The following is a 13,410-nucleotide window of genomic DNA, read 5'->3' as shown; positions in this document are numbered from 1 at the left end:
GAGAGAGAGAGAGAACAGTAACAACAGTTGAAGCAAGTTACAGAGTCCTGCAGTGACCCGTTGAGAATGGCCTTTTGTCTTTACTCCAGCACGCTTCAGTAGTTACACTGACCAGCCTACACACACTCACACACACACGCACACATACACACACACACACACACACACACACACACACACACACACAAACATAAAAATAGCAGTAGACAGCCAGTACACACTGTGGCTGTCATTTCTGAAGCAGAGATAAACAAACACAATGCCTCTGAGAATCTTCTACTCTCACCTCCAGAGACCCACGGAGTTTCACCAACACATTCAGCTCAAAACAGCACTTTCACTGATTACACAGACTCACCCAGTCACACACACACACACACACACACACACATACACACACAGTCACACACACTGTCTCTCTCTCTCTCACACACACACACACACACACACACACAGTCACTGACACACTCACACAGTCACTCACACACTGAGCCAGTCACACACACACTTACACAGTCACTCACACACAGACACACTCACAGTCACTCACACACTCACCGAGTCACACACCCACTCACCCAGTCACACACACACACACACACTCATCTAGTCACACACACACACACACACACTCACCCAGTCACACTCACACACCCAGTCACACACCCACTCACCAAGTCACACACACCTAGTCACATACACACTCACCCAGTCACACACACACACACTCACCTAGTCACTCACACACTCACCCAGTCACACACACACACACACTCACCCAGTCTCACACATACACTCACCTAGTCACACACGCACACACATTCACACAGAGAGAGAGACAGATAGAGAGAGCAGTGCTGTGCTGCTCTGGACTAGAGCATGGCACAGGGCCGAGCGGTGTCCCGTGTCAGAGCTCATTAAAGAGGCTGTGACTCCATGGGCCGTGAGTTAAAGGGGAGTTCGGACTCGAGGGACGTGCAGAATCCATTTGAACTGAGGTTACATTTGACTCTGATGCTGAGACCTCTAAAGAACAAGGACACACAGTCTCTGTAATGTGAAACACTGAATAGCACCCCCTTGTGGAGCAGTTTCTGGACACCAGCAAGCACCAGCCATTGGTTCCCAACTCTAACACTTCCCCCATCTGTAACTCGTCTAAACCCACACTCACACGGACTTTTGGACACAGTATTATCCCCAAGAACAGAACAAACCCATTACAGTCTTCTGCAGCTTTTTCCTGATGGAGCTCAGAACGAATGCAGCGCCCAATAAACTCTTCACTTTTCACACGGCTTCAGTTTCAGGGTCTTTCCTGAGGAAATGTTAAATACTAAGAGTGAAATACGACTGTGTGAAAGACGCTGTAAACCCAGAGGCTGCTGTCGCTCCTCTCTCTGATGGACATAGTGAAGTGGACGCGTCCTCTTCTCCGGGACGTGTTTTGTTGTGTATTTCTGAAGGGACAGTTTTTCTGTTCGAGAGCCATTATCTTTGCAGGTATTTTTAACGGATGTCTCTCTCCGCATCGTGCGGATGGCAGGATGCGAGGCAGCTTTGTTTCTCATGTTTGTGCTGTGGTCTTTACATGCCTTTGGATAAAGAGATAAAGAGAGAGAGAGAGAGAGAGAGAGTTTGCGGTTTGTCTGATTCCTCTCTGTGTGGATGTTCCATGGACAGTTTTCAATGTCAGTGTTTCCATCAGCACACAACTTGGAGGATATTATGGGATGTTTCTGTGTGTGAGGTAGGAGCTGAGACACATCAGATCCACAGAGGCCCAAAGATACAGGACCCCACTCAGAAAGAGAAGAGCTCACACTTCATCCACGGCCTCATTGATCCAAACGCGCTTCTGTGCATCTCAAACTTTCCGTCAGATTTCATTAATACAGTGTTTTCACAACAGAAAGTTCACAAAGCGGTTTTACAGAGATCCGGAGGTGAGCTGAGGGCCACAGCAACATGGAGAACTCCCTCAGAGCATGAGGACGACACACTGAGAGGAACCAAGACTCGCTGAATCTATACCGTTGACACTGTGTAGGTCCCATGTATCTACAAACCCTAAGCCGTACTCACACCACAGCCTCACACACACTTCCCCAGAAACATAACTACGCCTCACATCAACACAGACTGTGGATCAACCTGAGGATCCATGACATCCAGAAACATCTCCACACGACAGAGATGCAGAGGGCAGGTCAGACCCAGCGACAGATTCCTCACACGTCAGTTTGGACATCACGGATGAATAAAGAGGTGGAAGAAGGGAGTAAATACAGATGTCTCTGGGAAAATAAAACCTTGCTACGAGGAGAAGGACCACGTGGGATAAAGTGCTCCTCCCCTCATAGTGCACTTCACAGATTATAAAGCTAATGCAGCACCTACACTGTGCACTACATAGTCTGGACGAGAGTATTTCAGATTCACCCTAATGGTGTGGTGGTGTAACTGCAGAGGGACGGAGACACACAAACAGAACTAAAAACACCACGGAGTGGAGCACTCACGCAGAAAAAGTAAACTTTCAGGACATGGACCCTTTAAAAATACAACACCAGAAAAACAGAAACACGACAGTGATTATTCTTTAAGGAAACAATCCATCAGACTCTCCTCCTCTACCCCACGGCCCAGACCACAGACGCCCCCTGCTGTTCACATGAGGAACAGGCCACAACGCGGCCACACGAACTCTGGGAGCGTTCTGTCCCCAGTCTCTGTCCTCGTTCTGAAACAGCCCTCAACCGCGGAAATAAATACGAAAAATACACAACAAGTTACTTTAACCCATTATCTGTGTTTTCATAATCACCACACCATCCTCACCACTTCATCTCATTAATACAGTCGCTAACACCATCCTCATCACTTCACCTCATTAACACAGTCACTAACACCATCCTCACCACTTCATCTCATTAACACAGTCACTAACACCATCCTCACCACTTAATCGCATTAACACAGTCACTAACACCATCCTCAACACTTTACCACTTACTACACAACAACAACACACTGCTACACAACACACTACACTACTACACAACACACTGCTACACAACACACTACTACACAACACACTGCTACACAACACAACAACACCCTGCTACACAACACACTACCTCACAACACAACAACACCCTGCTACACAACAAAAACACACTGCTACACAACACACTGCTATGCAACACAACAACACACTGCTACACTACACAACTACTCCCTGCTACACAACAACAACAACAACACACTGCTACACAACACCCTGCTACACAACAACAACACAACACACACTACTACATTAAACACTGTTGAATTCTGTTAATTCTACTACACAACAACACCAACATAGACATCATAAACAGGCCTGTTAGTCTGGGGCCCCCTGCTGGTGTGGAGACAACTCTGCAGTGCTGTGTTAGTGCGGTGATATTCAGTGTCTTCTGTGTTTACAACAGCGGGATGTTCGCTGACTACATGGACATTCAGAAACCTGTGTTCATACACATCTTACACGTGTGATTTTGAGAATCTGACTGAAGTGAGATGTGAGACACAGTCGTCCTGTCCACAGCACACAGTGTTGTGTTTAAGGTCACTGCCCTCAGGACAACACTGAGTGTGGACAACAGCTGAGACACTGACGTGGTGGTGGTGTGTGTTGTGCTGGTGTGAGTGGATCAGACACAGCAGTGCTACTGAAGAATGATCCACCACCATATCACACCTGCTCTGTGGGGGTCCTGAGCACTAAGAAAGTAGAAACAGAGGCATTACAGTCTGTAAGTGTAGAACTAGAGAGAGACTGGAGTGGACAGTGGAGCCGAGAGAGGGGAGAGTGAGGGGACAGTGGAACTGAGAGATGGGACAGAGAAGGGACAGTGGAGCTCAGAGAGGGGACAGTGGAGCTGAGAAAGGAGACAGTGAGGGGACAGTGGAGCTGAGAGAGGGGACAGTGAGGGGACAGTGCAGCTGAGAGAGGGGACAGTGGGGCTGAGAGAGGGGACAGTGAGTGTAGAAACAGGAGGAGGAGGTTGTAATGTTCTGGCTGATGAGGGGCGGGTGCAGTGAGGTTGAGGTAAGGGTGACCGAAGTGGAGACCCGTGTCCAGGCGGCTCACTGACCAGAGAGCATCGCGGGAACGGACACAGAGACACGAGCATAATCCGCGCGAGATTAGGGATTAGCGCGAGAGGGGTTGGGGGTGTGTGCGTGAGGAGGGAGGGAGGGAGGGGGGTGGGGTAACCCGCTAAACTCGCGAAATCTGAGCGTCTCTTCAGCATCCAGCCACGTTTACTGCGTCTGCACACGTTTAGAGAGCGGGTCCGCGCTGGAATCACCTCCCCCTTCTTAGTCAACTTCTCTACGTGTGTGTGTGTGTGTCAGTGTCAATGCTAATATACATTTCCCATTGTATAACGAGAACCATAAAGAATAAAGCCCGAAAGCAGCAGTGTCCTACCTGTGTGTCCAGCCGCAGCTCATCCCGAAGAGTAATCCCAAACCCACTCCAAAACCAAGCCCCCCAGGAGGGTCACGAGCCTCGCGCGCTAAAGCCACAGCTCTCCGCGTCCGGTCCTCCTAGTCTTCGCGAGGCAAAATCCCCGTGAGCGAAGTTGAGGCGCTGTATTCCTCGGGAAGCCGCCGACTCTCTCCCTTAGTTCGAGTCTTAGTCCAGGGTTCAGCACCGCGGCAGTGGACAGCTCCGCTCCGAGTCTCAGAGCAGACTGACTGCCTGCGTCCTGCGCTCATTTCCATACAATCAGGTGGCCAGCCATTCAGAGAGTAGGAGGCGGTGTTAGTGCCAAACGAGGCGGGATAGGAACGGAGTCGCATTTGACAGACCCCTCCCCATGCTCCACCCCCTCTTCCTCCACAGGGTCAGAGCACAGTCTTCAGATCATTCATTATTTATGAGCCACCCCCCCCCCACCCTCCTGGATTAACCCCTAAAACTCCACTCAGTTCGGAGTTACTGACAAGTAATAAATAAAAAGAATAATAATAAACTGAGAACAGCCGTGACCTTAAGACAGTGAGCTCAAGACCGGAGGGTTGTTAGTGCAATTCCCAGGGCCGACAGGAAAATAAAATCATACACGGCTGTAGTGCCCTTGAGCAAGCCCCCTACCCCACTAACTGCCCCCAGGGTCGGGGTGGTGGTTCAGTGCAGAGAAGCAGCCCAGAGTGTGTTACTGCACGCCCGCTCAGAAACAGACTTACACATCCACAGACAGTGGATGGATAGATGAAGATCTGTTGACCACAGTGGTGTGTGTGTGTCACATCTGTGAGTTAACCCTTTCATGACTTATGGAGGCCAGATAAACAGTGGGCGGACTCACTGTCTCCTCCACACTCCCTACGATGCACTCACATTCACATACACCATGTGGACAAAACGGTTGGGACTGACCATTTAATCATTGAATGTAGGTGTTTCATTCAGCCCCATTGCCTCATGGGGAATGAAATGAAACCCCAGACCATGAAGTCAGCCTTTACAAATGTTTATGAAAGAATGGGTCATTCCAAAGAGCTCACAGTATTTGATCATGGTGCTGTAGAAGGAGGCCACCCCTGCAGCAAGACATTCCACAGTAGAATTACTGAAAAGTAGAAGGCCTTTAGGAACCACAGTAACTCAGGCACAAAGTGGCAGGCCATGTGAATGTACAGAGCAGGGGTGGCTGAGCGATGAAGGACACAGTGTGTAAAAGTTATTAATGCTCTGCTGACTCAGTAACTACTCCTTTGGCTGTATATCACATTGTACCTAAGTGACATTTACTGAATGTCCTGGGTGTGGTCACAAGACAGTTTGTGAATGTGTGAACGTGTGTCCACATTTACAGAATAACAGTGTGCTTGGTGAGGACATAGAGACCAGAGAAATGCTGATTTTAAAAGCAGATTTGTTCTAAAAGTTGTGTTCCAGATTTTTTAACAAGTCAAATATTTTAGCGAGCCATCCGGTCACATACGACCCATTTCAAGAAGAAAATGTTACATTGGGATTTTAACCCAAAATAATTACAGAATATGGCAAGAAATGTGACAGAAATGTGTTCCTTGTTCTTCCTTTTTCAGCTCTGTTTCTAATAATTTGGTTCATGATGAACTGAGTCTGGGCTCCTAAGGGTTAACATGTGGATTCAGAAGGGTGCCATTAAGGCTCCTGCAGGTGTAATTTGCAGTGAGCTGTAGTAAATGCACCCTGACCGTTCCTGGATTAATGAGGTGAGGTGTTGAGGGCAGGAGGATGGAGTTAATCTCCTGTGGGCGGAGACTGCCACGCCCCTTTGAAGCCCACCCAGCTACAGTGAGACTGGGGGGATGGGGGGGGGGGGGTAAATGAAGAGTGTGTTAGGCCCAGGATGATGATGTACACACAATCAGCACAAGACGGCTGATCAAAGCCCTCACAAAATCAGTGATGGAGAGAGAGAGAGAGAGAGAGAGACGGAGAGAGAAATGTGTAGAGATTTAACCACCCATACAATATAGGGAGCTAATTACCTGCTCTCAGTCAGTACAGAATCACCATGCTCTCTTTTTACTTCTCTCTCTCCTCTCCTGACCCTGCCTTCTTCCAGCTCCTCTCCTGACCCCGCTCTCTTTCAACTCCTCTCCTGACCCCGCCCTCCTCCACCTCCCCTCCTGATCCCGCCCTCTTCCAACTCCTCTCCTGACCCTGTGTTCTTCCGCCTGCTCCCCTGACCTTGGTCTATTCCAACTTCTCTCCTGACCCAGCCTTCTTCCAGCTCCTCTCCTGACCCCGCTCTCTTCCAACTCCTCTCCTGACCCCGCCCTCCTCCACCTCCTCATCCCGCCCTCTTCCATCTCCTCTCCTGACCCCGGCCTCTTCCAACTCCTCTCCTCACCCCGCTCTCGTCCAACTCCTCTCCTGACCCCGCCCTCTTCCACCTCCTCTCCTGACCCCGCCCTCTTCCAACTCCTCTCCTGAACCCGCGTTCTTTTCCCTCCTCTCATGACCTTGCCCGATTCCAACTCCTTTCCTGACCCCGCCTTCTTCCACCTCCTCTCCTGACACCGCCCTTTTCCAAGTCCTCTCCTGACCCCGTCCTCTTCCACCTCCTCTCCTGACCCCACCCTCCTCCACCTTCTTTCCTGAATTGCACTGGATGCAGGGCAGTAACGCACTAACAGAACACACAAACAAACACACACAAACACATACCCAAACACATACACACACAGACAAACACACACACACAGACACACACACACACACACACACACCTGTAGACAGTTGTACACACTCACTGTGTCACTCAGACCTCTGCTCCTTTATTAATTCCCTCTCTGCTCTCTGGTCATGCTCTGGTCTCTGCGAGTGTCTCATCTCCTGAGCTTTGTCCCACGAGACGAAGGAATCAACACAAAAACAGAGGCGCCCAGAGACCTGCGTGCAATCAACAGCTACAGTGAGATGTGTGTCGCCGTGGCTACAGGCCGGTAACGAGGCCACAGGGAGAAACGGGCGAGAGGCTGAGGATGAGGAAGAAATGTCCAGGACCTCAGGAGACTCTCTGAGATGAAGGACACGACCATCTTCCGTGCACACACACTCTACACACACACGCGTATGTATGTAGTATAGTGTATAGTGTGTACTGTATAGTGTGGTGTGTGTATAGTGTGGTGTGTGTACTGTATAGTATGGTGTGGTGTGTGTGTAGTGTATAGTGCAGTGTGTATAGTGTGTAGTATATAATGTGTACTGTATAGTGTGGTGTGTGTGTGGTGTATAGTGTGGTGTGTGTGTGTAGTGTATAGTGCAGTGTGTATAGTGTGTAGTGTATAGTGTGTACTGTATAGTGTGGTGTGGGTGTGTGTGTAGTGTATAGTGTGTGTGTGTGTGTGTGTGTACTGTATAGTGTGTACTGTATAGTGTGGTGTGTGTGTGTAGTGTATAATGTGCTGTTTATAGTGTGTAGTGTATAGTGTGGTGTGTGTGTGTGTGTGTGTGTGCGTAGTGTATAGTGTGGTGTGTGTGTAGTGTAGAGTGTGTAGTGTATAATGTGCAGTGTAGATTGTGTAGTGTGTAGTGCAGTGTGTATAGTGTGTAGTGTGTGTGTGTGTGTGTGTAGTGTATAGTGTATGTGTGTGCGTGTGTATAGTGCGATGTGTGTGTATAGTGTGTAGTGCGTAGTGTATAGTGTAGTGTGTAGTGTATAGTGTATAGTGTGGAGTGTGTAGTGTGGTGTGTGTGTGCATGTGTGTAGTGTATAGTGTGTAGTCTTGTAGTGTATAGTGTGGTGTGTGTGTGTGTAGTGTAGAGTGTGCAGTGTATAGTGTGGTGTGTATAGTGTGTAGTGTATAGTGTGGTGTGTGTGTAGTGTGTAGTGTGGTGTGTTTGTGTGTAGTGTAGTGTGGTGTGTTTGTGTGTAGTGTAGTGTGGTGTGTTTGTGTGTAGTGTAGTGTGGTGTGTGTGTGTGTGTGTATGTGTGTAGTATAGACTCTTCTCGGTCTCACTCACTGGTCTCATTACTTTCTCTTGCCTCTCTGTGGGAGACCCTCCCAACTCCACCTCCACTGTACTTCCCTCTCCAGTGAGTACAGTTCATTTTAGTGAGGCTCTCTTCTGCAGCTCCTCCACTATGCTGTGGTCAGTCAGAAAAGAACCAGGACACTTTAAATACAACAACCACATAAAATAACATGTCTCTCAGAACTGTGAGAAAAACAGAGACAGTGCTGGCTCTGTGTTGAACTGCTAGTGAGCAATGATCAACAGAAGATGCAGAGTAATAGAGAGATTAGTAAACTGGCGTATGAATATAAATTGGGATTGTTTGTGGTTCATTAAATGACATAAATATCAAAAAGAGGAACTTGACGGACGATTAACAACCAGGAAAATATAGGCCCTGACCCTTCAGTCAAATCTAAAGACTGTTTCACACTGAACACGTCACAATGTGAAAGATTTTGTGCATGGTTCAACTTCTTATTCAAAGAAAAATAAACACCTCATCTCCTCCCAGCGCTGAAGACTCAGTTAGAAAGTTTCATACAAGAGATGACTCTTCCATTTTACAGAAATCGAACAGACAGCGAATAGAATCATTTTGTATTTTCACCAAAAGAACAAACCAGAATAAACTGCAGTCAGTGAGTAACGGCCTGTAGAACTCACAGTGACGAGTGGCGAGGGCTCTGAGGGGCAATGGCTAAGCCGATCCATCTCTTAAACTAGGATCTTAGCTTCAGCATGTTTACATCCAGAACAGCTCTGAAATGATGCTGCATTAAAGGTGCCATACTCCCCTCGTCTCCACAGTGTGACACAGTTCTGTTTCTTAATGAAACATCTGTGACCTGCTTTTGTCCAAACCCCACGAGCCCCACAGCAGTGTTCTCCCCCTGTCTAAACAGCCCTGGAACAGAAGCTCAGGTTTTTAACAATTTTCGCTCTGTTCTCATTCTTCTCCATTTTCACTCAGTACTCTTATTTCTCAGCACTCCTTGTGTCTGTTTTGTTGCATTTAACTTCATCTTTGTGCTCTCACATAAATGCGGGTCCAGTGCTTTTCATCATTAGCTCCTTTAACCAGACCAGAGTGGGTAATACGGATCACTTTGTCAGAAACTGACAGGTTCAAAAAACAGAAAATAAGGCACACGTTAGGAAACTAACATCATCAGCAAGATCCCCAGCTTCTGTAGCGAAAAGTGTTCACTCCACAAAGTAGAGCTCAGTCAAACAGGACTTCACACAGAGCTCAATAAAACCGGAAGCAAAACTGTCCTTCAAAGACGGAGAAAGGCAGAGACAGGTGTCGTAAACAGTGTTGTAGTCTCCAAAACCCTGGACATCAGCTGCTAACACCATCTGCCACTGACCAGTCTCAGCAGTCCATTAGCCATCTTTAGCACAATGAGCTGATCTGAAATGCCTGCGCCGAGCTCATCCCACAATGGGAAAAGGTTCTGGATGGAAAACGCAGACAGTGGAGGAAGTTGTTGTACGTCGAGCTCTGAGAGTGGCTGCTTCGTTAGCTGGACGTCCAGCAGACAGTGCCCAGGAGAGTGTCTGGTCTGTTCGGCTCGGTGCTGCTGCTGCAGGGGCCAAACAATAATGGATTTCAGACAGAAAACCACAGAACAGTGTGGGGAGACATCTGATTCCATTCACCAACACTTTTCAGGAAACGTGGAGTGTTCTCTTTAGAACCATGAGCCCAAGGGGATCCGCATGCTCGGGTTCCACTGTAACCCTTCGGTTTAGAACCCGGGTCTTAATCTGAGAAACAGGCTAGTCTACAACTCTCAGGAGACATCTCTGAGGTGATTTGACAGCCATCAGCATGGTGGTCAGTATGCGGAAAGTCCTTATAGAAGAAGATAAGGAAATGCTATAGGTCTGAAATGATGTGGAACTATCAAGAAGCCAAAACTAAAAAAGGAAATAGACACAAAAACATTCAGAAATTAAACAAAAACAGCTGGGGCAGCTGAGTCCTGTGGAGAGTGCCCTGTGGGTGGTGTCCTGTGGGGAGCATCCTGTGGGTAATGTCCTGTGAGTGATGTCTTGTGAGCAGTGTCCTGTGAGTGGTGTCCTGTGGGTTGTGTCTTGTGGGGAGCATCCTATGGGCAGTGTCCTGTGGGCGGTGTCCTGTGGGTGGTGTCCTGTGGGCTGTGTCTTGTGGGTGGTGTCCTGTGGGTGGTGTACTGTGGGTGGTGTCCTGTGGCTGTGGTGTCCTGTGGGGAGCATCCTGTGGGTGCTGTCCTGCGGGGAGCATTCTGTGGGTGGTGTTATAATGTGAGTGGTGTCCTGTGGGCATGGTGTCCTCCTAAATGCATCCCTAATCGTCCCCTCCACTCCTCCCCCCCCCTCTCTGGAATGTATCCTGTGTGTATTCTTACACTACACAAGTGATGTGACCCAGATTTCAGTGTGAAGTGTGTATTTAATATAATAATAACCCAAAACAGCGAGGACCAAAAATACAAAAAAACAAAACAACGAAAACAAAAACGACAACAAGCACACTTCAGGAGCAAGGAGCTGGGAAGGAGCCCGGAGAGAGGAGTCGGAATACTGAATACAGAATACAGAATACGGAATACGGAATACACCACTGAAGGCCTGATTATATTTGGAACGTTTAAACTGCACCAATGCAGCGTTTTTCATTATCCTCCCTCCTCACAGAGGAACACACACACACACACACACACACACACACACACACACACACACACACACACACTAGCAGATCTGTGCAGTTTTTAGGCTTCCACCCACTTTTCCCTGAAAGGAGCCTTCACTCCCTCCTCCTCGGCTTTAACTGAGCAATTAAGAGGAAAGGCTCCTGCTCTGAGCATCGCGTGAGACACAGGGCTCAGCCATTCCTCAAGGTGTGTGTGTGTGTGTGTGTGTGTGTTGTTATTCTGGAGGCTGTGCCGTCTCTGGAGGTTAAGGTCTGGTGATGTGTGATCTCTAACAGAGCAGAACAGAACAGATGTAATCGAACCCTGTGTGTCTTTATTGATCTGAGAAATCTGAATGAACCTGATGCTGTTTCCTGTTTGAGACAGTGCCACGTGAGGTGGGTTTTAACTGACTTCTGTATGTTGATTGTTTATTGGGAAAACAGCTGAAACATAGAAGGTTACAATGTTATTGAAAAAGGGGGAGTTTGCTGCTTGTTTCTGTGTGGTACAGGGGCCAGTGCAGTGAGAGTGAACTGAATTAATATAATTAATAAATAAAAGCTGAAGAGGCCCTAAGAGTGAGACTGGAAACAAAGGGGAGGAATCTGGAACCAGGAAGAGGAAAGGGGAAGGGGAAGTTTGGGTCATGAGGACGAGAGAGAGTGTGTTGTGTGTGAGTTTGCTGTCAGCACTTTCTTTCTTTCTGGGTTGCTGTGTTACAATAGTTTTCAGAACACTCAGCATGAGCACTAAAGGATTTCGTCTTGTGCACCTCAATAAATCCAGTTCTTACTGCTTTCCTCAATCAGCTGTTACTTTTACTTCCTTTTTATACACATTTGATAAATCTGTATTTTTCACTAAGAACAGTTTCTTCTCTCAAAATACTGCGATCATCCCTGTACCAAACAAACTTGGGTTAGAGCCGTCTTCATTCCTCAACAATAGACCTGGCTCTAATCTTCCTGTGCACTTCCTGTAGTTTAGAGAAGTGGTTTTAGAAGGAGGGCGAGGCATTATTTCAGTTGAAAAAACTTCTGGTTTCTTCAAAATCACCTACTAGTTTTAAACTAAAGTCTGATTGCTGTTGTCCATTTGTAAAAGCTCTGACAAATATGTGAACAGTCGGTGGGCTATATATCCCCTGGCTGTGGAGCAGTGGAACTTTTTTTTTTTCTAGAGCAATGCAGCTCCATCCAAGGGCTCTAGGATGATCTACAGAGCCTCGTCAGGTTCTGAAGGCCCCAGACAAATGTGATGTGTTCCATCAACACAGACACTTTGAAGATGAATGAGACTGTACTACCTGAACCCTGCTGCAGAGTGTGTGTGTGTGTGTGTGTGAGAGAGAGAGAGAGAGAGAGAGAGAGAGAGAGAGTTGAATCCTGCTGAAAAGTGCTCTTCTGCTCCCAGTCTGAGGCAGTAACAGATCTACTCCGTTATCCAGAGCACTAAACCCTCCAGAGTGAAAACACTGAGAGCTGCAGGTCTTTATTATGGCTTTTTCAGGTCCGTCAGCTCCTAATGGACATGTCTACTGTAATCAGAACAGGAGCAGAGTGGACTGGAGGTGACAGAGTGATGCTCCACCGACAAAACACATTGTCATAATGTCTACAGTCTGCTTTCTGAGCTGTGAATCAAATCAAGTTTATTTATGTAGCATCTTCACTGCGACCATTCAGCGTGATTTAGAGTGTGAAAACTGAACCAGAAAAACAGTAACATTGATTTTACAAATGAATATAAACATGATTTTAAAAAATATTCAAACAAAGAGAATGTGACACATCTGAAATTTTCTGGCCGTTTCTTCCAGTTGTACGTAGCACAGCATAGCGGCTAAACACTGCTTCACCAAGTTTAGTTTGGACTCTGGGCTCGATTAGCTCACCTGAGTCCATGGATGTTTATATTCTTTAAACATAACCGAGCTGTATCCTGGGATAAAGCCAGTGAGTAATTATTGGAGAAATAAATAAATATGGAGATTTTAAAGCTGTACTACACAACCCGAGGAGAAACGGTGCTAATACAGTGTAGAACAGACAAGGAGACTCAGGTTCGTGGTTATGATTCTGTTAATAATCAGCTGAAATAAAGCACTACTGTTTATTTTATCAAACTTCTAACATTAAACTAGGTTGATGTTGTTTCAGTTCAGTTTTCAGCGTCTGTTTGCGTCACACTACCATCGAGCAAACATCT

At 47.3% G+C, this 13,410-nt stretch overlaps 1 protein-coding gene across 2 annotated transcripts in view; it reads right to left on the bottom strand.

The window, feature by feature from the left end:
• fstl5 (follistatin-like 5) overlaps window positions 1–4,706 on the bottom strand; it is a 134,593-nt gene extending 129,887 nt beyond the window's left edge. For both annotated transcript variants that reach the window (XM_066649968.1, XM_066649969.1), the window contains exon 1: window positions 4,481–4,706. In XM_066649968.1, the coding sequence (XP_066506065.1) occupies window positions 4,481–4,503 (23 nt within the window). In that variant the 5' untranslated portion in view covers window positions 4,504–4,706. The remainder of the gene's footprint in view (window positions 1–4,480) is intronic.
• Window positions 4,707–13,410: the final 8,704 nt, after the last annotated feature.

This window comes from Hoplias malabaricus, chromosome 17, assembly GCF_029633855.1.
Source record: "Hoplias malabaricus isolate fHopMal1 chromosome 17, fHopMal1.hap1, whole genome shotgun sequence".
NCBI lineage: Eukaryota > Metazoa > Chordata > Actinopteri > Characiformes > Erythrinidae > Hoplias > Hoplias malabaricus.
Note: the sequence above shows the minus strand (reverse complement) of the source record. Positions and strands in the feature narration are given on the sequence as shown.